We start from the raw sequence: 27,020 nt of genomic DNA, 5'->3' as shown, positions 1-27,020 counted from the left end.
TGCCGTATGTTAGCCCTCTAGATTTTAAGGACTAGGTATTATCTAGTAGTGAAAATTATTATATCGAGAAAAAATAGGTACGAAATATATCTTCAAGTCGATATAAATTTTGTGTTGTCTTGTACTGAGGCGTCCCGAGATAAAAATTGAAAAAAAATGATTAGAGAACTATTTCGGCATAAAAGTATACTGTAATATATCAAATTGATAAGGTACCGATATTATACCCAATACTATGTCTGCGGATTTAAGTGAAAGCATTGTTGGTCACTGAAGCATTACAATGAAAGCATCAGATTGTTGTGACAGAAGCAAATTGAGCCAGATTTAATTGCTTTCTAAGAATTTAGTTTTGCTGTTTTTTTTTTTTTGCTTCTCAGCAGAATGAGAATCTTTTGAACTAATATTCGCTATATGCCGTCATTCAGTCTCTGTTTATTCCTCTTAGTACGAGCAGCATTTAAATATCAACCATACTTGATTTTGTGGTGGATATAAATTTCATATCTTTGGAGGTAGCGTACACCTATTTAGCTAATTCAATGTATTTTTTTTATGGAATACTTACCGAGTTACTTATCTGAATTATGGGTTGTTAGTGCAGGATAATCGATCTATTAAGCAAAGCGTTAGGTGTTCTTAGGCTGTTACGGGATGCCCGATCACTACCTGCTCATAGTCTTCGCTGATTCATGTAGTTCATGGCAGAATTTTATTAAAGATTTTTTTCCCCCTCCTGGTTGGAGCAAAGCATCCAAGTAAAACTCGATTGGGTTTTTGGAGACCAACTCAAAGATGGTGCATAGCCATGATATTCCTCAGCAGCTGGAATCTTCTTGGGCAGGTTTTCTCTATTAATATACAATAGTAAAATACATGACCTGATATTTGTGGAAAAGAATGCACTGCATCATTTCTTCGCCGCACCATACGTGGGTTCAAAAGAACATGTTTCATTCGGAAACTTTGTGCTCCTAGCTGAAGCAGTGTTTTAGTGCAATAAAGGCCCCAGCTACTTTTCCGTGCTGGCATTGAAGGCTACAACCGCGATATCATGGTGTTTGCGTGCAATAAAACAAAATGGGGATTACGGGCACAGCTCAACCAGTCAAAATGGGTAATAAACGACTCTATTTAAAATCAAAACTTTTGATCCTGTCGACAACAACAATGTACAACAACGATCCTGATGAATCTCTCCCTTTCTTGATTTCCATCGCCGAATCCGGAGCTTTTGAAGCTCCTTGCCTCCCCCTCCTTTCTCCCTCCCCCTCTCTGTTTATTAGGTATGCTCCGGCTAGCGCACAGTACAAGCCTAGGTACTAGTCCAGTAAACCTTGGTACATTGTATATGGATATAAGTGAAAAAGAAAGTGAGATTTAGAGGGACATTTTCTGTTTAACAGAATATGAGGAAGATAGGGGAAGCTCCCCCATCTCCATGAAAATTGTTGCCCCCCAGTTCACAAGTTCACATGGGTCAAATAGACCCTTGAGAACAACAAGAACCCATGGCTTTCATAAACCCCCAACATAACAATGTGTTGAAAAGATAAATGGCAGAGCTCCTAAACAAAATCAAACATTTTTAAGGCACAAAAAGCCATGGACTAGCATAAAATGGGATGTGTAAACCAGATTAATGCACTAAGATACTACACAAAAGAATTGATATAATATTAATACAATGGACCCTTCCTACCTACCAATTCTAGGAAGCATGTACAATATATACATAACCGAGCAAAAGTTGCCGGAAAAGCTCCAGGAGACTCCAGATCTGATAAAGCAATGGAAAAGCCAAAGTTAAGAGAAAGCTTTGCCTGGGAAACAGTAATAGAAATGTATCCAACATAACAAAGAAATTAGCATACTACTAAATGACCTAGCACGATCCAGGTTAAAAGAAAAATATGGCAAAAATATGACACATTAAAGACTTGTTTGGGAGAACAAGCAGACATATTACATACTCAGATTAAAGTAGAATGAACTGGTTGATATGTTCCTCCATCAGTACATAAAAGAGGGGGGGGGGGGGGAAGGGAACTGGATAAACAAGTGAACTTACTTTGCTTCAGGATATCTGTAAAAGTTGGTACTCCACCCAAAGAAAAAACTGAAGTCAACGCCAGTACTGAGCCCATCGATGAATGGTCTCAACCATTTGGGGAAACAATGCACTAACACTGTCATTGATGAGATCTTGGAAGAAATGTATGGAATCTTCGTCGTCCAAATCCAACCGGAATTTCTCTTGAAGCTAGTCACAAACAAGTTCCATTGTCACCTGATACATCCCTAGCATTAACTGTTCTACTATCTTAAGTGGAAACATAGACAGAAGAAATACCTTGAGAATGCCTTTCTCAGGGTCAGAAGCGATGTCAGGAATATTAGAACCGGCCATTAAATGAAAGAGGTTCAGTATAAGATTGCTGGACTTCCGCAAAATGTTGTATGCTTCACAACAATAAGATTTGAACCGGGTATAATATTGACTGCAGTGGAAACACCAGACTGAGCTATGATGCAGTCAACTTATATCATAAATTGTAGAAGTCATATCATATGGTCATATGTACTTCAGCAAGCATGCTAGGCCCTTCAACGCACACTAGCAATCAAAATCATAATAATACACAAAATGATTATAACACACTATATGATAGATAACCCCAAAAATATTGCCAAAGGTTACAAGAATCTTGCAAAAAATACTCAGAAACACACTTAAGGTGCAAATAAACGCAAGCGTTGTTACTGAAATTTCACAAACATTTTTAAAATAATTTGCCAATTTGTAAGAAAAAGAAATTGTAGGTTTCAGAAATAGCTACACCACTCCCTTACCACCATATACAAAGAGGTAAACTAAATCTAGTTCAACAGCATTCTGAAGTTAAACCTGCTGTTCTCAACCACAATATTGCAAATTATATTAATTGTCTTCTGCTCATGTCTTCTTGATCAATATAGCTGTGGATCTCCATCTTTTGAGAATCTCTTTGTTACTTGTTATATTCCAATATCATGGAGCTCATGCCTTTACACTCTCCATATCATCAGAATCTCCAAACAAGATATCGCTCTCCCAATGAAGATCTCTTTGATCCACCTTTCCAGCTATTATTTCTGATGGTCTGGCAGTTCTTATGTTTCCTCCAATCAACAATCGTTCACCATAATATATTCAACTAAAGGAAAGTGTGGATGCCAATTTCCTAGATAGCATCATCCCTATTAGTCAGAATAGTTATTTATTTACAACTAGTCTTGTTAGGCCCTCCTGGCATGCCAAAATGTACTGGTTGCCTAGATATATAGATCAATCTCTAAATATAGTACAGAACTCTTAGGTGTTAGTCAAAGTGTTTATAATATTAACACGATGGATCCAACTTGCAAATGATATCGGTGAAGCCTGCCCTATAGACAACAAGGATGGGAACAGCTGAAAGAAGCATATCTTGATTGTGGAAGATATGAATGCATAATTATCATCAAAGTCACCTAGTAAATGATGTACCTTTCTGCTCCACCCATGGCCTCAACCATTTCTTTGCATAGTTTCATAGGAGGAGGAAATGGCTTGGGATCACGACCCAAGATGAATCCAAAATCAACATGGAAGAGGCGCCCATCATCTCTAAGAAGAAGGTTATCCAGATGCCTGTAAACCAAGATTAATAGTTTACTTCAATATCTTCCAGAAATTCAATAAATATTGCCTTGCTTACAGTAATGTATCTACAAAGAAAGATGCAGAGTGCAGCATCAGGATAATAAATTTATTCGAAGGTTCCAAGCTAAAAAAGGATATAGTTAGAAATAAGATGTCAACCAGAAGGTCATTAATCATGAGAAACTGGGTTAACATGATTAACAAGCTTTAAGAGATCTTTGAAGTAAACGAAGATGTCAAATGATTGCAGGTATACGTAAGAAAAGCCAAACTATCAAGTATGGAGCCATGACAAGATGGTATATTGATTCCAAAAAAATATTTAACTATGACAATAAAATTTCCCCTCTTGCTTAGTCAAACAATGAAAATTTGCACGGATTAGAAGAATCTAGTCTTTTTTTTAAAAATTAAGATGGAGAAGCATATGATAGTGCAGCAAGGCCATGTGTTCAATTTCGCAAAGAGTTACAAGCAGTTGTGATGGCAAAAAAAAAATGCATATAAAATCACCTACACCCAGGGGAGACTACTAAGCCTGTTTCTTTGAACTTGTCATAGGTAAAGGTCATGCAAGATGAGCATGGCAAAGATGAAAATGTCAAAGTAAACACATGGTAAAATTGAGATTGTTTATGCTAAAGAAAAAGCTTAAGAATCAAACTAATTGATCATAAAGTGGTGATGAACCAACTAGGATTGGTGTGGAATGTGCACAAAATCTAAGAGGGGTCCCATAAGGAGAGTTTTGTATTTTTTGTAAAAAGGCCGAGAAGATATAGCGAACGCCAAATAAAACATAAATGGTAGTTGAGGAAGAATTTGGAAAATATGCAATTGACAGCAAATGCAACCCCTTAAAGGAGTCCTTAGCAAAGAAGGATTCACAAAGACAACTCCAAGGTAGTTGATGTCAATGCCTATGTTACTATAAGTAGGCATCTTTTGCATTCAAAATTCATAAAATGCAATAAAATAAAATTAGTTTTACTGTAGTGCCTATAGTGGCACATTCTATCATGTTCTTTATTTATTATCATGAATAACATATGAAGATGCAAGTCCTTCAGTATAAGTGGCAAATTACTCACAATACGATTAATGGAAAATGAATGTTAACTAGAACATAGAACACTGCAAAGAAAAAATAGAAGACCTACCTGTCTCCTATTCCCAATATGTATGTGATAACAGAGTAGCCAGCACAGCTCTTTATAAATGTTTCAAGACATTGAGCAGTAATACCAAATGGTCCATCTTCATCAGGATGGAACTTCTGCAGATAGTTCACAATGCTACGGTGCTCTGATAGGATCTGAAACAATAATTTACCAGTCAATGCCAGGAGTAACATCATAGATGCAGGACAGCGATCTTCTTATTGAAGGTTGAAAAAATTGTTTTGTTGGTAAAGAGGCAAATAATAAGGTTAAGCATAAATCTATACGAAAAATTACCCTAGAAATCTGCTAGCTAGTATAGCCCTAGACTGAGTGCTGCACCATAATAAGAATTATGCAGAAGGTACAGCTGTTAAAGTCACAAAATTTTCTGTCCATACAATCGACAAGTTGCCATGCATAAACTCAAAGAGCATAGACTCCAATAATTGTTATTCACAATCTACAACTCTTAGTCATGGAATTTTCCAAGACAATATAGATGACAATTTGCCATGGCAATCAGCTATCATCCTGCAAGGATTTCACAGTACCTGTGCTAGAGAGCTGGATGGAATGAACTCCACCATCCCTTCATCTTGCCCAGTAGCAAGCACTCTATATGGAGTTAAATGTAAGTCAAGATTCTCCAGCTTAAGCAACCGATCCATTAGAGTAACCATTTGAATCACCTAGAGAAACAGAGCTTAATCAGAGTTGCATAATAAATATAATTTCTCCCACAGCAGAAGCAACATGACATGAATATGGATGTGTTAATTATTTAACTAATGCACAAGGAAAATAAATAAAGGAGCAGCATTGTTGCAACCACAGCTTACGAATACATGTCATTTAGAATGTATGATGCTTACAAAGCGCATGCAACAATGCAAGGTGTTCATTATCGTAGCAATTTAGTATGCCCATCAAAATATTGCTATTGGCAATAAAGATCCAGGCAGATCAGCTTGAGCATAAAAAATTCCTAGAGCATAGAGTGGAAACTCTACTGCCAGATATCATTAAAACAATAAAAAAATATTAAAATATCATGTATAAGTTCTACAAAAATAAACCCTACCATCCTACAGGAGTACATCCAAGATTCGCCGTCTTAGCACCGGACCTTGTACCGGTGCCATACTAGCACAATATCGGAAGGGTACCATACGGATTTTTTTTTGGCATACCAAGTGTAGGTACGCTACTCGTACCGATACCGGTACCGAACCGGTACAGTACGGTATCCTCCATTCCGTTCGGTTCGGGCCGGTACGGAATAACATGAGTACATCTGCCAACCTCAGACCTCATCAATATATAGACCAAAAAAGAGCAGCATGATAGTTAGAACAATCAAAATGTATGTAAATCCGAAGAGCAACAACTTCAGTTTAACCATTTCATAACAGTAATACTTCAGCACTTACCAACTGATCCTGTCGGAGGTCATCTCCCTTCTTAAAAATCAATTTACAAGTCCCACCATTTGCTGTTCGAAATGTTAGACGAAGAGGATGTAATGCACTTTTGAAGATTGATGACTCTGATGGCACAATCCCGGTTATGAGTACACCAGGTGCTAGAGGTAATCGAATTGGCTGAGAAAGATTAGCAATAAACAGAGAAGATTCAGGTTAAAAAAATGGGGAAAAAACATAAACAACTGAAGAGGAGATACAGAATCATATTGAAATGGCCAGCCACATAGCCATCAACTTGGAAACAATGCGATGATGGATACGAGACAAAACAAATACCTCTTCAAAATAGGTAAGCTCACTAAGAAGTCCAGAAAGAAGCTGCCTTAATTTTTCAATTTTCTTCTGTGTTCCACCACGCACATTTCTTACATCTCTCATAATAGAACACAATTGGGCTGTCAGTTCTGTCTGACGCACTAAACTGTGCCACAACTTAAACCCATCTTCATCTCCATCCTCACCAGCCTCCATCTATTCAAAAGAAAAATTGTAAAAACATTCAGATTCAAGAATTGAAAGTACAAAGAAGCAGACTTGTTTTTAGAAAAACTTTTGTGGTCTATTAAACTGCATTACTCTTGAGAGGAAATAGTTCTGATCAATTGATCTAAAAGAAAGTACAAATACAAAGATTTAGACAGCTAAACTGCTATAAAAATTAACCTCTTTTAGGCAAGTAAAACCATCAAGACTATTTTCCCACACAGTAAACCAAAAGAACAACTCAGAGAGCGTGTAAACATGACAGCTAACAAATTGTTAAAAGAATATCCTATTCCCAACCATCAAATTTCACCTCAAAAGTTGCAATACATTTGTTACTCTTACCACAGTGTCTCCATTTTGAATACCGAAAGGTAGGCCACACGTGCCAATAATTTGATATTTGCTTAATGTGATCACCATATTAAAAAAGTGAACAGCGGGCATGTAGCAGCCCGGGAGTTTCATGGCAGACAGCGGATAGCAGGCACAACGAACCCAAAGTGGGCCATTAAAATATATATCAATATCTTTTCTTACTAAATATCAAAAAGTAATACTTTGCATCAACTTCATGCAAAAAATGGAGAAAAAAAGCAAGGACATATAAAACATCACCATCTAACATCATAAGTTATTTACGCAAGTTATACATTCATATATTTCATTCGGTGATTAAAACATCCATTATTCTCAATAGGCTATTCATATCACATGAACCCAAAGATATATCACTAACAATAAACACATTAGTAAGCTGAGGCCAAGACCTTGTCTAGTGCTCATCTCCCTTCCAAATGATCTAGTAGCACTTGTATATAAGGGAATCTCCCTTGAAATTCATCATGCAAAATTTGATCATTATGATGGAATTTCAAAATGCAATCAACCAGGTAATCCATAATTGCCCATCGTTTTCAATTTTATATTTATTGGCATAGAAGAAGTAAGGGTTAAAGAACTAGTCTACCCTATGCAATGGGCCTTTAAGTTTTACATCCCATCTTGAATCAATAATTTCTCAAATTGGAAGGTACTTCTTTTCATCTTCATTCAAATGTAAGGCTATCTTCTTAGCATTCAACGAATCACCCCATATATAGGCCATCTCCTTTTTAGCATTCATCGAATCGCCCCATACATAACCCATGGCCACGCCTTAAGCACATGCCAAGGGCTCCTGGAACTTCAAAGCAAATGCCATATTATTCCAAAATTTGGAGCTCAAAGCTACGTCTTGGATCTTCCTTCTTAATTTTTGTTCTACCATTTACAATTCTCCCCATCACTAGCTTCTTCATCTTGCTCATCATACTTTGCAAGATCAAAAAAGTAGCAAACCAAGCCTTTCCTAGTCACACCAAATCCCTTTTATTGGTAAACTTTCTCATAACGCCAATAGTTAATGTATGCCCATATAAACCTGTTCTGGCACACAGTACCCGCTGAAATAAAAAATAACAATGTAGTGGTTCTATAGGCCCAAACACTACGAGAGGCCACTACAACACATTGCATAGTAGTTTAGGTCCAAAACCGCTATACCAGTGGCTACGGCCGATTTCTAAAACAGTGATTGTGGTAGAGATCGTAGACATGTAGACATACCAGCATGATATTCCAACTCATGCACTTGTGATGCAATCAATCCATAGCTGCACAAAGTTCCATATATTCTAACTCCTAGTGGTTTATACTACCAAGCACCAAGTACTACAGACAAGCCAAGGCTCGTTTATAGGTAACAGTGATGTAATCTATGAATACATAAATGGAATCAGGTAACCAGAATGTCATATGTTCGGAAAATCAAGATACCATCAAGTATGTAGGACATCTATGAAAAAAACCCTGATGAAATGATGGCAAAATCAAACCACCATCACCATGCATGATCAAGCTCCCCATCCATCAGTTCCTAACTTCCACAGTTGCAATAAGCTTCATGCTTTGAGCATATTTCTTGGAGTACTCGGAGCAATAGAGTGTTTGCATTTGCTGCATAGATTTTCCCCTATGCCTTTTGCTAACCTTCCCACAGAAACTCCCGGCTGAATTTAGAGATAAGGAATATTGCATTTGCATTTATTCTAAATGGATAACCCTATGAGTTTTCTAGTCTATTCGCACATACCACCAGCTGATTTTAGAGATAAGGTCCAAAAGCATTTCATTGGGCTCTATGACCACCATCTCAGGTGTAATAGTCAGAAGAAATTCTAGCAAAATGAGGCCTATAAGGATCAAAAATCAAAATAAATTCTAGCAAAATGAGGCCGATAAGGATCAAAAACTACATCTTCCACTTAACGACTGGGATCTCCGTAGCATCAACCTAATGCATGATAATTTTCAAAAGGACATGCATGAACTTCCTTATCTACAATGATAGGAAGGTAATAGTCCATATGCTGCAAATGCATCATAAGTCCAAGGCTGCATAAATATTCTCATAATTCAGAGAACAACCAAAATGCTGTGGCTGATGGAACAAAGTGCAATTACATAATTTTCAAGACAGCAAGTGTGAGAAATTCAAGTTATTTTTACAAAGCAATTGCAGCATCACCATTAACCAGAACACTGAATAATTTATGCAAGAAAGCATAAAGAGTCAATATAGGTTAAGAACACAACAATCCCCATATATATATCAAAGTTACATCAAATCTAGTTCAACAAAGTGATAAAAGCACTTAATTTAAAGTTGACATCGTAAGTAAAAACTGACATACTTTTACCATACTATCTTCTAGCATGTCATAGGTGCAGTAAAAACGCTTTGCATATGTAGGATCATGAAGCTCCACAGCTACATACCAGCGAAGGAAGCTAGCTATCTCAATATTTGATAATGCTGCAAAATTTGAAAAATGATAGATCAAAATAAATTAATGCAAGTTTCTTTATCCATAGTTTTGCATTCACGAGAAAAATGAAGGAAGCTTAACTTACTCATGAACATCAAGCTCCTTTTAGCCTTAGTGTTATTCATAATAAAAAACAAAATCTGTATATCAAAATGTCAAAGACAGAAGAACAAAATTGTAGAAGCGCAAAAATGTTTTTAGCCAACAAAAAAAGTGCATGAAAGAAGAAAATTGGAGATTGATGATATTTGAGCAAAATCAACAACTCAGCTTCTGAGGGGGAAATTGAAACCCATATTGGTAATAAGGTCCCCCCCCCCCTCCTAAAATGAGGAGGTACCATTTCTTACAAAAAATGGATGACACACTATAATGAACGTAAGTGCAACCACTAGAAACAAAAGAAAGTCAGAAGTCTCACCAGTGACAAAACATAAAAAGCAGCCCGAATGCAAAATGTACATACAGTGATTCAAAAAATAATTTAAACAACACCTTATCCAATCAATATGGAGCAGTCTTTGTTGGATTGAAGAATAACCCATCAAAATTTAAGAATATTTGCAACTGCCATGTTGATGTGAGGTGCCAACCTCATACCAAAGGCAACCCTGGGCAATATATGGGACCTTCCAATACACGTAGAAGGCCCAATGGCAAAATAAGAAAACTACCTTATGAAGTACAAGATTAGACCTCATACAGATACACAAGCCTCCAAGATTACCCAAGTTCAATACTTGGGACGAGTACAAATAAAAGGGAGAATGCACGTTTCATACAAAAAACTGTGCAACTTCTGCACGTTTCATGTAAAAAACTGTGCAACTTCTAGCAAGTATACTAAGGTAAGGTCAGTCAAGACAAAAAGCCCAGAACACACTACAATTGCAAAAAAGTATGGATGCTGAGTTCAGCAGTAATGAAACCACAAGGAACAGAGTTAAAAAGTAATTTTAAAGTTTGCCATCAACAGAAAATTTAGTGAGAAGAAACTGTTTTTTGATGGTTAAGATGCAAGGCAATGTGGAGCATGGTACGCTGTAACAGTCAGTACCAGTGTATACCGGGCGTGCCATACCAAATGCAAACAAAGTTAAATGGATTAACAATAGGTCATTTTCAGGCTCGGGTTGTAATTTTGTCAACCAACCCAATTATTAAATGGGTCAACTTGGTTAAAGTGTCTCAAGCCTTTGAACCAAAGCTCAACCCACTTAATGATTAGCTGTGTCGGCCCATTTATGACCCAAACCCGATTATGTCCAACCAAAACCCATTAATGTTCCGTTCATTTTGCAGGAACTAATCTCTGAAAAGCAACTTATCTTGGTTGAAAATTCAATAGCAATACTAAGATCGCAGCATTAATGACGGTAAGGAAAATATGCTCATATCAAATTACAGACAGGAAATTAGTCTTAGCATCAAGTGGGATTTATTTAATTATTTTCAATAGGAAGGACAACATACATCGTTGAACAAGAAAAAGTGACAAGCGAGATTTATCCGATCTCTCAAACCGAAGAGCTTGTACCAGCTGAAGTAAATAACACTGAAGTTCTTCATCACCAGCCCTTTCGAGAACACTTACAGCATATGCACGAACCTGTTTGGAGTAAATTGCAACAGGAGACAATTATTGAATGATAAATTTTTAAAACAAATTTTGTATAAGCAAATGAAACATGACAATTCAGGATGAATTGCAAAGGTATCATACCAAACTTTATCTTGCACTTGTCTTTCAAGAATAGGCACTGCCAGGGTGTCAATATGTCTTTATCACCCTTTCATTACGGTATTTCCAAACAAGAAGAATTGGTTTTTTTCGATCGGTCAATCTACGACATAATTCTAATCATGGAAAAATCTCCAGACTCGTTTACCCAAAGAGATGACAGACAAGTCTTCACATAGCCATGTTGAGCAAAGGTTTTTTTTTAAGGAAAGAAAAACACTTGGTGGATGAATAAGATGAACAAGCCCATATTAAAACTTAGCAGGTCAAACCAACATACGTCCCGGTCTTCCAACAAGAAGTCCAAAGAAACTTGACTGTTGATCAAACCACTTTCAACATAAAAAATAGTTAATCATTAGAAGATCAGGTCATATTAAATTCTAAACTTATGGTCATAATTTGTAGTATTTATCCTTTAACCGTAGACAAGAAGAATCAACTCTGTTACAGAATCTGCTATGATGGTTCACTAAAACCTGCCTGGGATGCCAATTCAGAGAAAAATAGGCCAATTTGATTGGCTTAAAGAAGGTTTTAAGCCCGTGTGGTCCAATTTGCCAACCAGCCCAACAAGTGGTCAGTTTACTGATTGAATCAGCAAGACCTGTCCATGTCTGATAAAACTGACACAACCCAGAAGACATTAAGTTAGCAAAGTTTAAATATCATCTTTACCATTGGCACCACAACACTCCAGGTTTCCTTACAGTTTATATGATGTCATTCTGATAGTAGCATATGCCATCCATGTAAAAAACATATAAGCACGTACAGTATGTAAAAGTTCTTATACTCACTTCTTCGCTCTCGAAAACTGGGGACAAAAGTTCCAATGCATCAGCTACATCAATGGTTTCCCACCGCCCCATCAAATCAATCGCTTGTTTTGCTTCCTATACAAAATTTTAACATGAATCAAACTAGCAAAGAAATATTGCAAGAATAAATATATTACAAATATAAAGCAAGTCATGGTGTTTGAGTCTGCAAGCATGTGAAAACCAGCCTTTAGAAATTACTATCAAATCTTATCCTAAAATACCAAACAGGATTGTTACCCACAGAACGTGGGAAGCCTCATAAATTCCAAACAATGACCAAAAAAAGTGTCGGGAAGACTTGTCAATAAGAAGAAATGGATGTGTCCAATTATAAGGCTTTACAGAAGTTGTAGACGTTAACTCAAAAGCACATTAAATAAGCAAGGAATCAAACTAAGACAAATTTGAGGGCCCATTCAATAAACTGCAACTGGGAGTGTTTGTGCAGATTAAGCTACTTTGAAATTATAAACATAATACAAAATAATATACTATTACTTTACATCATTATTAGAGCATGCATTTAAAATATATTACAGGATGTCCAAAGGATGAAGCTTTTGAGATCGCACATGCAAGAGAGAGAGCGAGAGAGATTTTAGGATGTCCAAAGGATAAAGCTTTTGATAATATACAGTGCTTAAGGAAAACTTTAACATAGTAGAATTTTAACTAGAATGAGAAAATCGGATACAGGAAATTATCACAAGTGGCAAGACAATCAGTCCCCGCTCTTTATTTAACATTGTATTATCCAATTGTTCCCTTTTGTTTTGATAAATGCCAGAGTAATATTACCGACAGAGATACAAACTAACCATCTCCCAAAACTTAGAAGAAAATGAGATCTAACTGTATATCTTCAGTTAACCTAAATGACTGACTACAGGATGATAATGTCAAGATAACATACTAGAATAACATAAAAGGATCATGTGTATATACATGCAAAGGCTTCTTGCAAGTGCCATTTGCGATTAATGTTCCCAATCAACTAACCTCCCTCGTGGTGGACAAAACATAACAAAATCAAGTAGTGGAACCAGACAATGGCAAGACAGTAAAGAAAAGGAACTACAGTAGTGATGTAAAAGAGAAGAAGAAGAAAGAAAGGAAGCAATGAAGACTTCTCAATACAAGTTATGAGTAGAATATAATGATACTAACCTGAACATCAGTCCACTCAACACAACGGAGAAACTTAGTCAGGGCCCTCTTCTCTGACATCAAAGAGAAACGGAATTTCCATAACAATTGCCTCTCCTCACCACTCAGAGTGCGCGTTGGAGGGTACTTAAGGATTCTCTGTATTGACCTGAAATTATAAGATTTAAAAATAAACAATTACATAGCTTTCTAATCAGAGAAAAATAAATTAGCTAAACATATAAACAAGGCTATGCATACATACATACATACAAAATGCGTAGGGATGGATGCAATGTTCTTATTTCCTCTGGCAGAGTTATTGACTTACTGAGGTAATGTCATCGTGGAAAATGCAAGAAAACGCATGGGTCATTTGCATCAATGACAAATCATTCACTGCTATGCAAGTCATGTAGAAACTAGAATGCCTAGTAAATCAAATTATTTTGGAACTTCTTATCCATGAACCAAGTGGTCACAAGATGAATGGTGTTTAAATAACAGGATAAACGTTTTGTTCTGTAGAACAGTCAGAAAGCGTCTAAGTTTCAAGATATAGCAATGCAATTGACAATGTGGACTATGATTTATGATGTGCACAATGCAAATTTGCATGAACAAGCATGCACAAACAATTTTGTCAAATTGTTGTCGTGGAGATAGCTTAATAGCCACCGATGAGCATCCAGATTGGTGCCCACAAGTTAGTGGCTTTTCAGAGTGATAGGGCTTGGAATATGCAAAGATCTAAAAGGTAACTACAGTCCAAAACTGATAACTCCACCAAAGGACTCATTGTGCAAGCACCCATGCATGTTCATGCACATATCATGCAATCAACTTTTTCCCTAAACTTCAAAACAACAGGAAAAGGATTGTGGCATCCGAAACATCATTCCTATTCACCATCTCAAACTATCTGTATTAGCAGCAACAATATTATGAAATTTATTCCCATGACAACTCATAGAACTCACTTTGCCCCATCATTGACCATACATATTTGCCATCTCGAACAAACTTTTAAGCCTCTCTCAAAAAAAAAAAAAAAAAAAAAAAGAATCCTAAAAAGGATTTTAACAGCCCTCCTCAAGTAACATAAAAAAAGCATGAGGTATACAATAATCAAATCAAGAAGAAGGTTAATGTCATCAAGACAAGGGAGATACTAACATGAATGCATGTGCACGTGTTCGTGTTTATGTCAATAAACCATCGTCATACATATTATATCATATCATCCCTAGCCTAGAAACACTTTTGGAAATTGCTATCTTCCATACATCATGACAATCTAAACTTTTAGATATTTAGTATTTATTTACTTTTAAATAACTTTCCTATTAGTTATTTACAAAAAAAAAGTGTGAGTCATAATCCTGCCAACAAGAAGGTGAATACAAATGGGGGGAAGGATTAAGCCATCACACACAAACTTGCATATACTCCCTAACCAAGAACATTTTTTTTGTAAATTGCTCACTTCCGTATACCATAAAGCATTTACTTAATTATTTATTTACTTTCAAAGTTTCTCCTGTTTGTTTGCACTACTCATGGTTCTCCAGACAGTTTTGCCTTAAAACTAAAGTGGAAAAATTAACAAAGGCCCAACCACTACGGGATAATTAAGATGCCCCTCAGAAACTGCAAGCCTAATTTACTGGTAAATCATATTGTTAGAAATAATCTACAGTTTCGCCCTCCAAGGCATGGATTTTTAAACTTGATCAACATAAATACCCTTATAGCATCCAAGAAATAGCTGTATTAAATTTTAGGATTCAGGTTTGCTGCATCTTTAACTTTATGTTAGAAACAACAGGAAGCAAGGATTTTATCAATGCATACCAGTTGCACTGTATCTAACAGTACTATTATGCCCCGATTAAAGTACCATATTGATACATGGTATGCATCCCATTTTTGTTGTGCTGGTGCCAATAGATGTACAATTGAGTCAGTACAATATGGTATTATACCAGTATGAATAGCACCGGTGACCCTCAGAAGATAAACAAAAAGAAAAGAAAAGACATCTTAATTAGTAGTTACATAATACTTAGCTATAGATACATGGACACTGCAAGATACAACAGAAGGAAGGATTGCACTTTGAACTCACTTCCTTTCATTAGAACTTGGTTTTAGATCCCTATCAATTATCCCACGAGTCAAGCTCCTTGCAAGCTTCAGTTGTTTGTGTTCTGAAGGATTTTTTCTTCCGACTTCTGGATCCCATATGGTAACAAGCTCATTTGTTGATGATACAGGAGATGGTGCATAAAAATTTGCTCCAGACTCCTACATACCAAACAGAAAAATTAAATTACATCCAAATGTTAGCAGTAAGACTGAAGTTTTCTGCATATATCAACCTAGCAGCTTGAACTAGGCAATGGTAATCTCTTGCTCATAGATGGAGTCAGCATGAAATAAATCAAAGGCTTCACCATAATAGAGAAGAATGAATGATTCTAAACATTCCCTAGTCATTAGATGTCAATAAATAATGAACGGCAAAGTCATTTCAAAAGCAGTTGGTGCTGCTAGTTCAGATGGTGCAGCTTTCCACAATCTTATGAAGCCAAAAATGACACATATAACTGAGAGTAGTCATAGCAGAGTTGTTTAAAGTAGGCAAGTCTTTCTCACCGCATAGTCACTAATTTAAACACCAATTATCCAATGAAAATATTGAAAAAATTAAGTTGCAATTAAAATTAAAAAACATGTAAATTTGCAGAATATCATCAAATATATCAACTTCATTCAGGAAGCAAGTACGCACTGCAACAAAAAACCAATTTAGGAATGAACTGATCGATTTTCAAATTTTTTTTAAACAATATTCAATGCAGCAAGCATGGCAACTTCCTTGGAACTCATGGGTACAAATCAAGAGGAAAGATCTACCCATCTTTCTACATTTTCCATTTCTTGCTTATCTCCTTACCAACCATCAACATACATTAAACTGAATGTGACATATTCTCATTCAGAAGTTATACAATGTTGCTCTGGAAACATATAGAATTGGCATCAATCACTAATAAGGAAAGACTTTATGTTTGATGATATCAAATTTTCTTTATGTAATGCTTAAACTAGTCTTGGCATACCAAGGCCCAATCTCAATCCAACATTGTCAGTTCATTTGAAACTAAATTATGAAGCCAAATTCAATGTATATAGAGGTTCTTCATGCTAAATATTTAGTAAACTTTTAAATATAGGTTTCTGAACATTACATGTGTGATTTTCCAAGCAAAGTTATTAATACAATAGATTTAGATATTCTAACCAATATAACGTACTTTGAATTGATATCAATTCTTTTTGACTGATTTTATTTTTCTTCATTGTTTTTATTTTTCTTGATTTTACGTGACAATTTAGAATTTCTTGATAGCTTTTCTTCAACTGAAATTATCGAAAACTAGATCAAAACAACTGAAACTGCTGAAAATGTAACTTATTTTGGTCCAACCAAACCAAGAGCAATTTCTCAGACTTGGAAGCAAACAATAGTCCAGATTACACCTTTAATGCAGAGCAAAAACTAATCTATTAAAATATAAGAACTGAATTATTTTTTTACGAAAATCTATATAGCAAATACAACTCAAACAGAGTTCTTGATAGAGGTAATTTAACCTGGAAAACAACTCTGTGCTCAAAACTGCAAAAGTCAACAACCAGGCTGAGGCAAGAACTGTCACTTCTACTGCTTTCTTTTTCCTTAATTTTCTCCACAGATTTAAATGTGAGAGAGTCCAACCAATCAATACGCTGTATCTGCCCCCTCTCGTATTTGTTTACAAGCCTCTCTACACGCTCTATTTCCCCTCGTTCATGCTTAGGAACCTGTCGATTAACACATTTAAAAAAAAATTCAATTCTGCAAGCAATTGTGCAAAATAAATAGGCCCATAAGGAAAGATATGGTCGCAATTAGAAATTAGTCATCACTGCCATGACTAAATGAATCAAAGGATTCATATAAGGGTCTCTCATAAACCTTTCCAGGTGTAGTGGTTGGGATCGTTCCATCTGCTTCTTTCCCAGGCCAAAGTCGAAGCTTTTGCCTTCCTGCTTTTAGTTGCTTTTTGCTATTAAAAAGAAAAACAGTTGCTCCACCAACTAAACCAACACCATTACCACATGAGACATCCCACACCTACAATGCCCAAAGAGAAATATTAAATGTAGGCTTAAAATAAAGCTACATTTCAGACAAGGTAGCCAATCATAAAAGTGGACTGTTTAAGTAAAACAATGCATTCATAGTCTATAGGCAGGATCTTTTATTTTCTTTACATTGAACAAATGTCTGTGCAATTTATAAGAGACAAAACAGTAATGATTTTTACAGTCAAGGTTGATGCAGAACAATGCAATGGATTGCAGAGATGTCTTAGCAGCAAGCGTCATTGAGCTGTTGATAAGGATTTTCAATCACAAGATCATGAAGTTTGTACATATAAATATCATGCTAACCAAGCATGCTTTGATGTATCTTACATGCTGCCACCCCCTCAACCTTAGTATTAAATGATATTTCAAACCCAACACGCCCCACTCCTCAGCATGAGAATGAAGAACCTTGATGGCATCAAGCCATCAACACGACATAAATTTTAAGAGTTTCAAATACATCATATGGTTTAAATCTGCTATGCTGAAAAACAATAAACAATGCTTAAGAGGTAATTCTTATTGCAAATGTTGTTCCCACTTCCCACAGACAATAATTGTTTTTCCACACAAAGCTTCAATTAATCTTTACTATAAATGCACAGATCTGATTATTAACTTTCCAAAGACAAACTTGAACAATAAAGCAGGTAAGCAAATGGAATAATATCAACTTTTAATCATTGAATAACCTGAAATAGAAAATGCTTTCTCAGCATACAGCATTAAGCTTTATGAGAAGGTTTTGCATGATAATTTCTTCTAGTAAACACAACAGGAAATGCTTTAATCAAGTATAAAAAGGGTATAGCTATTGCAGCCGTTCTTCCAACAGTGATTTTTTTTTCTTTCTAATTCAGACAAGGTCTCCAATAGAATATATATCATAAATGCAAAGGATTGATAACGTGCTTTCACATCACATATTTTAGCGAATGTAGCACATGATGAAAAAAGAAAGAACAACAATGGTTGCTGGACCAGACTAATGAGAACTGCTTATCAGTCTTCAGCATTAAAATTTACGGGCAGAAGTTTTATATGATAAAATTTTCTACAGATGTACCAACTTCCAGTTATAGATATATGGATCCTTCAGAAGAATTCTAGGTTTCTCACAACTAAACACCGAACTGCAGCATTAAAATATCAAAGCTACCCAATTCTAAAGTACCAGTAGAAGCATCCACAGAGGATCCCGATAACTTACAGTGAATGCCAGTTGTGCCTGAGAAGTTAAGTCTCGATACTTGGAACTCAATGTTATAAGCTCATTCCAGCAATATGGGTATCCCGAAGATTCCAGCCTGGCAAGAGTACAACCAAGAAGTGTTAGATCACGTGAATCTATAAGATCTCAAAAAGGTCAGAAAATAGCTAAGTCCTATATCAAGTCCCAGTGATTGTAAAGACCAAATAATATATCCAAGGAAGCCTTGCTTGTATGTTATCAGGAATAAGCAAACCTTGTTTTCGTGGACAACCCAAAAAGGGCCCCATCAATGTATAGGGTGCATTCAACATATAGCTCTGCATTTCTGTTCCCAGTGGCCATGCCAAGTTCTGTGGACCATCACAAAGCAAGAAAACTTATACACTCAAGAATAGATTCAATAAAACTGAAAATTAGATTCTGTTACCCTAATGATATATATAATCTGTGTAGAACTGTTGCAATTTGCATGGACTCTACTGCTACTGCAGCTCCCAGATATAATTATTTTCCTAAACTATCCAATAATTCAAGTCAAAGAATGTCGACCAACAAAATACTTCATCAATAGGGAATTCATCTCAACTTGAAATTCTCCAAGAGCATGAAAGAGTCACCCGTCATCATTACTGTTATAAATCAAACGGAAGATTTTGACTTGATGGTGGAATGAAATCCCCGTCATCCTCACAAGACTAAAGACGTGAGTAGGGTTCTCTTATCCATCGCTATAACAAACGATTAAAGATTACAATGCAAGCGAACAGCAAATCAAACAAAAGATTACAATTTCGCAATCAAACAAGATTGCATCCATACTAGAAATATCAAAGATCTCAAAAATATTGAACTAGGCATAACTGTAACGAGTGAGTAAGAATTAAAACACATCAAAGAGGCACAAATAGCGCTAATAATGGAAATTCAAGATTCCAACTTGACAATAAACCAAGTCCCGCTCATCCTAAGAAGATTAAACACTTCAATAACGAGTTAATACCAAATCAATGCGTCAAAGAAGCACCCATCACGTGAACTCCAGCGAATCAAACAAAAGATTTCAACTAGGCAGTGAAACAAAATCCCTTTCATCCTAATCAGACCAAAAAACGCCTAAAGCGCCCAAGGAGGATCACTATAACGAGTGAATTAGAATCAAAACCTAAAACCCGGGTACAGCAACGACCAAACCCTAATCGCTGAAAACAAGAAACACTGTGAACAAGATATTTCAATAAACCCTAATCGCTGAAAACAAGAAACAGTGTGAGAAAGATATTTCAATAACCATAATTTCAGGTGAGAGGAGGAGGAGGAGGAGGAGGAGGATAAAAAGAAGGTGGAAACCCTATATATGGAAAGAGGAGAGAGGAACCGTTGCCAAATTACCGGATGAAGCTGGAGATTGCGGCAGGTTCCCTTCCAATCTCTCGATCCGGAAGGTAACTGGAAGATTTATATCGCAAGATAGGAAGAATCGGAACTCGTTTCCAGTCATCGCGATCGCATTAGGATTTAGGAACGGTCGAGTCACGGAGAGAGAAGAAGGGAGAAGAGCGAAGGGGAAGAAGAGAGAGAAGACCATCTCTTTAAATACTTCGAGGAAAAGCCCACCTTCGCGTGCCGTTGAGAAATAATCATCACGTGCATTGCACATGTAATGTTCGAAGTAATATTTATCTTGGTAAAGGGGTATGATGTAAAAGTGCTTACGTTGGGCCTGTGCTAGTTGAAACTTAGAATGAATAATTTTCACGTAAGTTCCTATCGAATAGGAATATTTCACATAAGTTTACATATGGAGGGCTGCAAAATCATCACGTGCATTGCACATGAAAACCTTTCAATAGTACTAAATTGTTAAGGGCCCACTGTAAAAGTGCCACCAATCTCGGCACGCATGGTGCCGAGACTAGTTTGATGCTTTAACATGAGTAATTTGCACATAAGGCCCTATCAAAAGGAATATTGCACATAAGTATAGATCATTACTTAATTTCAACTAGTCCCTGCACCCGAATGCCGGCACCAGTTGAAAATATAACGTTAGCATATTCATATATATAACTTCCTATCAAGATAAATATTTCATTTAAGTTCACTAGTGTAACTACCTTGGTACCTCCACTTCTGTGTGTGTGTTTGCTAAAATAGTCGCTCATGTTAATCTGATGTGAGTGTAACTAACTAAGTCAAGATACAATAGGTAGCAAAAAAAATGAAAGTATAATTTCAAACCATATCCATGAGATCTTTCCGGAGTGATGGGCAGCAAAGGAAGCAACCCAATCAGCCGTCCTATTCGCCTCTTCTCTTTTTTGTTTGTGCTAATATAACAAACCTCTTAGCCTAGGTGATCAAAGGTGTCAACAATGCTGATGTGCATCGGTAATAGACACCCTATAATTTCTCTTGTAATAAAAGTATAACTATAGTTGTTGTCAAATTAATAGGAGGCATTTGGCAAGGTACAGTTGAAAGTCCAAAATAATAAATGACAGTGCTATATTAGTTGTGTGGATTCTTGAAAAGAGACTTTGACCACCGAGGTGGTAGCACTCACATGCGGGTTCGCCCGTGCTGGTGGGGAGGGCATGAGAAACTTTCTACCTGCATCGAATATTTTTTAGTGGGGGGGGGAGGCGGTTACGCAGGTGGGGTTAATTCCCCTCACCCCTCCTTTTGTGCACAAAAAAAAAAAAAAAAAGACTTTGTTGTTTATGTTAGCGTACCGAACACAATAACACTAATCCAATTTGGTGCGCTATAGATAGTGAATCAACCGAACCATAAAATGATCATGTGTTCGATTGTCTTTGAATCGATACGTATATAGAGATGCCTACAACACCACATAGACGCCGCATGCATCCAACATACTAAACTATATTCTTCCATAAATCACTGCAATGAGGATGAACCATTACAACCTGAAGGATCACTGTAGTCCCTAAAGAGGGGAGCTCATTGCATACACTATTAACCCTGGTAATCCAGTATGACTTGCATATGTCTCTTGAAATTAAGCAATGTTGCGAAGGGGGCCGGAAGAATCACAAGGACCACACATCTATACATATATAGCTGGGAATGAGGTCCTATCAGTTTGAACCCTGATCAGAATGCATCTGGTTGATCTTTGTCTTTTCACTCTGCAAGCAGTTGATCGGAGGTTCGGTCGGGCCTTGCAGCTCCCCGTAGGCTTGCCAGCAGAAGGGTTCATAAGCGTGCTCATCTTCGTTTAGCAGTTTGAGTTCTATATCATTTAAGTGAATGTTTGAACATGGTACGCTATCGCTGCATGCGAGGTGCACTGGTTGGTATGTGTAAGTCCCTTTGATGCCCTCATACGTGATCTCTGACAATGCCACTGCTGATGATTGATTCTTGCATCGACTGCGATCGCAGTAGAATTGATCGATGATTATGGGTGTCTGTACCCCGGAGACTATCACGTTTTCAAATCTTATGTTCTTAGCATAGCCTGAACCACCCTGCAGCAATGTATTAGAATGGCAAAGAAAGATGTAGTGGTTAGTAAATGCAGAAATGGATTAGAAAGTATGGATATCATATGAATTCATGATTCCTTTTTGTTTTCTTTTTTTTTTTTTGTAGAAAATCATGAGTTATTATTGAAGTTGCCAGAAATTCATATATTACTCAATTAAACTGGCACAAAATTAAGGAGATAACTTTGTTTTTTTTTTCTATAGAATTCAAGAATATTCAGAGAAATTTTGGACATATCAGAGAATTTCTTTACCTGCCAGGTTTTGATTCTAACACCGGTCATTGTGTTCTTTATATTGGCATCCTGGACTGTGATGTTGGAGACAGTAGCTTCAGTGTCATCCTTACCAAGCCCTCCAATGCTGATTCCATGGCCTGGACCGCAATTTATGTTGTGCAGGAAGACATTGGAGCATCCTGTTTGGATGGAGATGCAGTCATCACCTGCAAAATTTATGGCATTTGAGAATTCATAAAGTGTTGCCAAGAAGCTTGTTTTATCCAAGAAGAAGATTAAACAAATTGGTATTGCATATTTTTCTTACTTTTTGCCATACCTTTCGCATGTCTGTTTGTCTGTTACAGTATACTATTAGGAAAACTAGAAGTACTCATTTTTGTGGTTCTTGAAAATATCTTTTCTTATTCTTAGGTATTTAAGATTTATGTTAGGCAACCCAGTGTTCCGGTATCCAGCTAACGCAATGGCCTTAGAGAGATGAAATTGAGCAAACTCGGAGCATAAAGAAGCTACTGAATTCAGTGGATAAAAGAAATATAGTTCATGAGATAAAATTTGGAAGGATGCCAATGGAATGCTTTTCAGACTTTTTTGCAAATTCTGATGCTAATGGAATAGCTTCATGTGACTCGAGTAGTCTTTCCACTTGGCATCACCAATTCACCGCCAGATGCATTGCAAATGTTTATTCTACTAAGTACGTACTTACGAAGGTTGAACAAAATTAGATTCAACTAATTGGAAGCATAAAGATTCAACTAATGTAATGAAGGAATGAGGATTACCGCAGCCCAGGTCGACATCATGAATGGAAACATCCACAGAGTTTTGGAGATGTATGCCATCGGTGTTGGGGCTGTCACCTGGGGAAGAGACGACGATATCAGAAACCTCGACTGCTTCACAGCTATCAAACTTGAGGTGGAACTGTGGACTGTTCTGAATTGTGATGCCCGTGACTGTTACATTGTTGCTTCCATAGAACCTCAAAGCCTGTCATGAGTCGCAAGAACAATTTTTAGCTGTGTTTAAACGAGTTCTGATGCTTTGGAAACGAGCTTCAGCAGATTATTACCGTGGGTCTGACATTCGGCATCTTTCCACTGAGCTCGTTGCTCGGTTGCTGTATTCATAACGGAGAGACGTTGTGATTAAAGATTAAATCATGCAGTTCTAAACTACGTGGAATTTAGAAACAGGGGGTGGGAGAGATGCTTAACTGCGTCATCGTCGAACTGAGATTTGTTACTCCACCAGGCGTTGCCGTGGCCTTCAATGATGCCTTTCCCTCGGATTGTGAGTCCTCTCAGCTTTTTGAACTCGAGCCACTGCAAGAGGCCTGAGCCCCACGGCTTGGGGTCTGTTGGAGCAATGATTTCGCCATCCAACTGCAAGAGATTGGATGAGTCTCGGTTCCATAAAGGGTTTGAGCCACAGACCATGGTTTTAGCTCAGAAGGACTCGAACACAGTTGAAGCATATAAGTTTATTGACTTAAATAATATATAATAGTTATTATTATTAATAAAGCAGTTATTTAGAGGGAGTTATGGTATTTCTTTAATTAGTTAAAAAACAATCCTTTTTTCTTCTATTAGGAAATGGAAGAAAAGGAAATACAGTTCGTTTTATCATTGTATTTTGAAACTTTACTATTTAAAATAACTAAAAGTATCAGTAAATTATACATACCTTTCTTTAGTCATGATATTTCTTACATAATTTCTTTTAGAAAATAGATGATTCTTAATTTTGTTTGTTCTACGACTAAATAATAGAATGTAGATCTACATGATTTAGTAGTTATAAAAACTAAAAATTCATTAATCTAAAGTATATTTTTCTTGTGCTATAATTAACTTTTTTAGTTTTATTTAAAAGATTTCTTCTTCCCCCATTTTTTATTTCTTATAACACAAGAGGAAGTTAGTGATCTAATTTGAAATCCTTTCTCTCCAAGAGACGGGATCTATCGAAAGCACGATCATTGGTGGTTTTGTTTTCAATTGACATGTAGCAATGATTCAACTTCTTGGTTGAGGCGGTCTGCATTTCGCCTTCAAAAAGTATGGCAATTGGAGCAACAATACAAGACAAATCTTTTTCGTTGATAATTTTTGTCTAGTTTTGTCAAATTAATGATGAGTTTCTTAAAACAAAAAATTGGGATAGATCAATTATTAATATGTCTATTTTCATGATTTTTTTTTTCTATTGTTCCACCATGTCAAGTAAATTTATTTATGCATCTCTTTCAATTCTTGTATTAAATTGATACTAATATAAATCTATTTTTGCATTCCTCTCAATTGTTCCTTATCTTATTAGATTTGATAAACGAAGAATTGAAAGGGATGAATAAATAACTTTTCTCGATAAAGATCCATCTTGAAGTAAATTAAGAAATATTGGGGAACCTATAAGCATTTTTTTAACTTACCACCATGGAGCTATAGAAAAAAAAAATCATCAAAGAACAGGTATGCAATTGATCTCTTGTAATTTTTCTTGTTTAAAGAAGTCACCTCATAAGTCTGATTACCATCATGGAGTGACATAAAAAGTGTTAGCAGAAAAATAACTTGTAGTTAATTGCTATACTAATTATCTCCTAATAAAGTTATCAAATTTAAACTAATTATCAACCTGGCCGTAGGTCACTAGGGCAACCATTAAGTTGGTTAAACCAAGTTAAGAAAACTTAAATATATATTAAATTATATGGATTCGTATACTCCTCTACAATTGCTTACCTTACAACGGCGGCATTGACCAAGCAATAGGGCACTTCCTACCCCACCTCTCTCTCTCCCAATATTTTATCTATGAATTGACTTCGAATCAATAAATGCATGAAACTTCAAACGACGTTCTGATCAATATATAACAAGGTAGCTAGGCTTCCTTAAAGAGATCTTATATACCAAAGTATTCTCCCATTTGGTAGAAAGCTAATTGGACCCAAGGGCTTGCTAATGTAGAGACGCTTCCATGATAAAATTAAAATATTTTCCATATGTTTTTATCCTAAAAAAAATCCAATATGTTAGCTGATTGGATCCTAGGGCCTTTAATCTCAAGATAATCTTTTTATGACGAGATTCCTTAAGTTTTTTTTATTTGAAAGGTAAAATTCCATGTACAATACTTTTTAAACAAAATAATATTCACCTCAAACACAATATTGTCTCCACAATTAGGGCCATCGAACGAGATTGGCCCCACAAGAAACTCATATTTAGAAGGAACAATAATCTTTGATGCCTCCACCTTACAAGCAGCTGCCCATGCAGCCTGAAAAGCCTGCATCAAACAAAATCATATTGCTAAGCTACCAAGATCCTGATAGAAGGAGATCGATTTAATAATTCTAATTTTAAAAAAATTATTTTATGACTACTTCTCAATTATATTTACATATCCTCTATCAATTATCTTAAAACAACGAAAGGTGGAAATAGAAATAATGATTTTGCGACAACCTTAGTGTCATCGGTGATGCCATCACCCTTAGCTCCAAAATCTAGCACGTCAAATGTCGTCCCATGCAGGGCTGGTGGACCCGGGCTCGGGCTTGGTTGTGGTTTTGGTTTAGGTGTTGAACTCAGAATTAGCCTCGATTTTGGTTCTCTTGATTGGCTTGGGCTTGTGGGGCTCAACCCTCCGCCGGACTGCCCTTTATCGCCTGCCCTCCAATCCCATCCTCTTCCTGCATCACAGATATCAAAGGTGGGACACATAACTAGGAACACAAGGAAGAAGAGGACCATGAGGCCTTTTGAAGTGAAGCCACTCATCTTTATGTACTCGTATCTTGTGTTATTGTATGGAGTTGCCAGGGAAGGAGGGGAGGCTGGGTTTAAATAGCCACAGCCTGCACACCCTCCCTCCCTCATAACCACTCCAGAAGTTCAACAATTGCAAGGAATTCTTTGTACTTTTCCTTTTGCTCCCCTCCTACCTCTTGCTTCTGTGATCCCATTTTTCAAGTACTTGGGATGTAAACCTTTCGTTTCTTTTGTTGCAACTGGCGACAATTGTTTTAGTTGTCCCACCTACGAGTGCGAGTATTTTATAGTAAGCTAATTAAATATCTCATTTTATAAGACTCACTTGTTGGCAATAGTATCTTCTCAGAATTATTTCTTGCTTGTAAAAGAAATCACAAGAAACGATAATTACACTTTCATCAAAAAGAAACAAAGACTAGTATTGGATCTACATACCATTCTTTAATCATAGTAGTCCTAAAAATTCCTTGTTTATACTATTGTACTATTTTTTTTGGAAGTTGTCAAATATTTTCCTCGTAATTAGGGGTTTTCTTGCGTTCCATGAAGTTTTATTAGCATAGGTTATATATTTCTCAAGTTTGTAAGGCAAACAAAGACGAGTGAGTCAGTCTTTGGGGCCCTTTGGTGGTCCAACAATGCCCTGATTATAACCGATCTTCTCGC

At 36.5% G+C, this 27,020-nt stretch overlaps 2 protein-coding genes across 3 annotated transcripts; both read right to left on the bottom strand.

Annotated features, from left to right (window-relative positions):
• Positions 1 to 1,521: 1,521 nt before the first annotated feature.
• LOC103702001 (phosphatidylinositol 3-kinase, root isoform) lies at positions 1,522 to 20,383 on the bottom strand. Of its 2 annotated transcripts, XM_008784262.4 has the most exons (18): positions 20,199 to 20,382; positions 19,063 to 19,159; positions 18,807 to 18,903; positions 17,421 to 17,579; positions 17,057 to 17,266; positions 15,525 to 15,703; positions 13,418 to 13,565; positions 12,227 to 12,322; positions 11,159 to 11,294; positions 9,551 to 9,672; positions 6,609 to 6,803; positions 6,279 to 6,449; positions 5,400 to 5,537; positions 4,846 to 5,000; positions 3,530 to 3,673; positions 2,354 to 2,501; positions 2,072 to 2,263; positions 1,522 to 1,780 (listed from the first exon to the last, which is right to left on the bottom strand). In XM_008784262.4, the coding sequence occupies exons 1-17, from the start codon at positions 20,305 to 20,307 to the stop codon at positions 2,126 to 2,128; spliced, it is 2,442 nt and encodes an 813-aa protein (XP_008782484.1). In that variant the 5' UTR covers positions 20,308 to 20,382; the 3' UTR covers positions 1,522 to 1,780; positions 2,072 to 2,125. The 2 variants fall into 2 exon arrangements, with proteins under 2 accessions (XP_008782484.1, XP_008782486.1); XM_008784264.4 differs by lacking the exons at positions 1,522 to 1,780; positions 2,072 to 2,263 and having other exon boundaries at positions 2,393 to 2,617; positions 20,199 to 20,383.
• Positions 20,384 to 21,677: 1,294 nt separating this feature from the next.
• On the bottom strand, positions 21,678 to 26,427 carry LOC103702002 (polygalacturonase At1g48100). The gene is made up of 7 exons (XM_008784265.2): positions 26,046 to 26,427; positions 25,735 to 25,866; positions 23,784 to 23,951; positions 23,639 to 23,686; positions 23,349 to 23,556; positions 22,576 to 22,766; positions 21,678 to 22,303 (listed from the first exon to the last, which is right to left on the bottom strand). The coding sequence occupies exons 1-7, from the start codon at positions 26,358 to 26,360 to the stop codon at positions 21,911 to 21,913; spliced, it is 1,455 nt and encodes a 484-aa protein (XP_008782487.1). The 5' UTR covers positions 26,361 to 26,427; the 3' UTR covers positions 21,678 to 21,910.
• Between the last annotated feature and the right edge of the window lie 593 nt (positions 26,428 to 27,020).

The sequence above is a fragment of the Phoenix dactylifera genome, chromosome 6, assembly GCF_009389715.1.
Source record: "Phoenix dactylifera cultivar Barhee BC4 chromosome 6, palm_55x_up_171113_PBpolish2nd_filt_p, whole genome shotgun sequence".
NCBI lineage: Eukaryota > Viridiplantae > Streptophyta > Magnoliopsida > Arecales > Arecaceae > Phoenix > Phoenix dactylifera.
The sequence above is the reverse complement of the archived record's forward strand: the minus strand, read 5'-3'. Positions and strand labels throughout refer to the sequence as shown.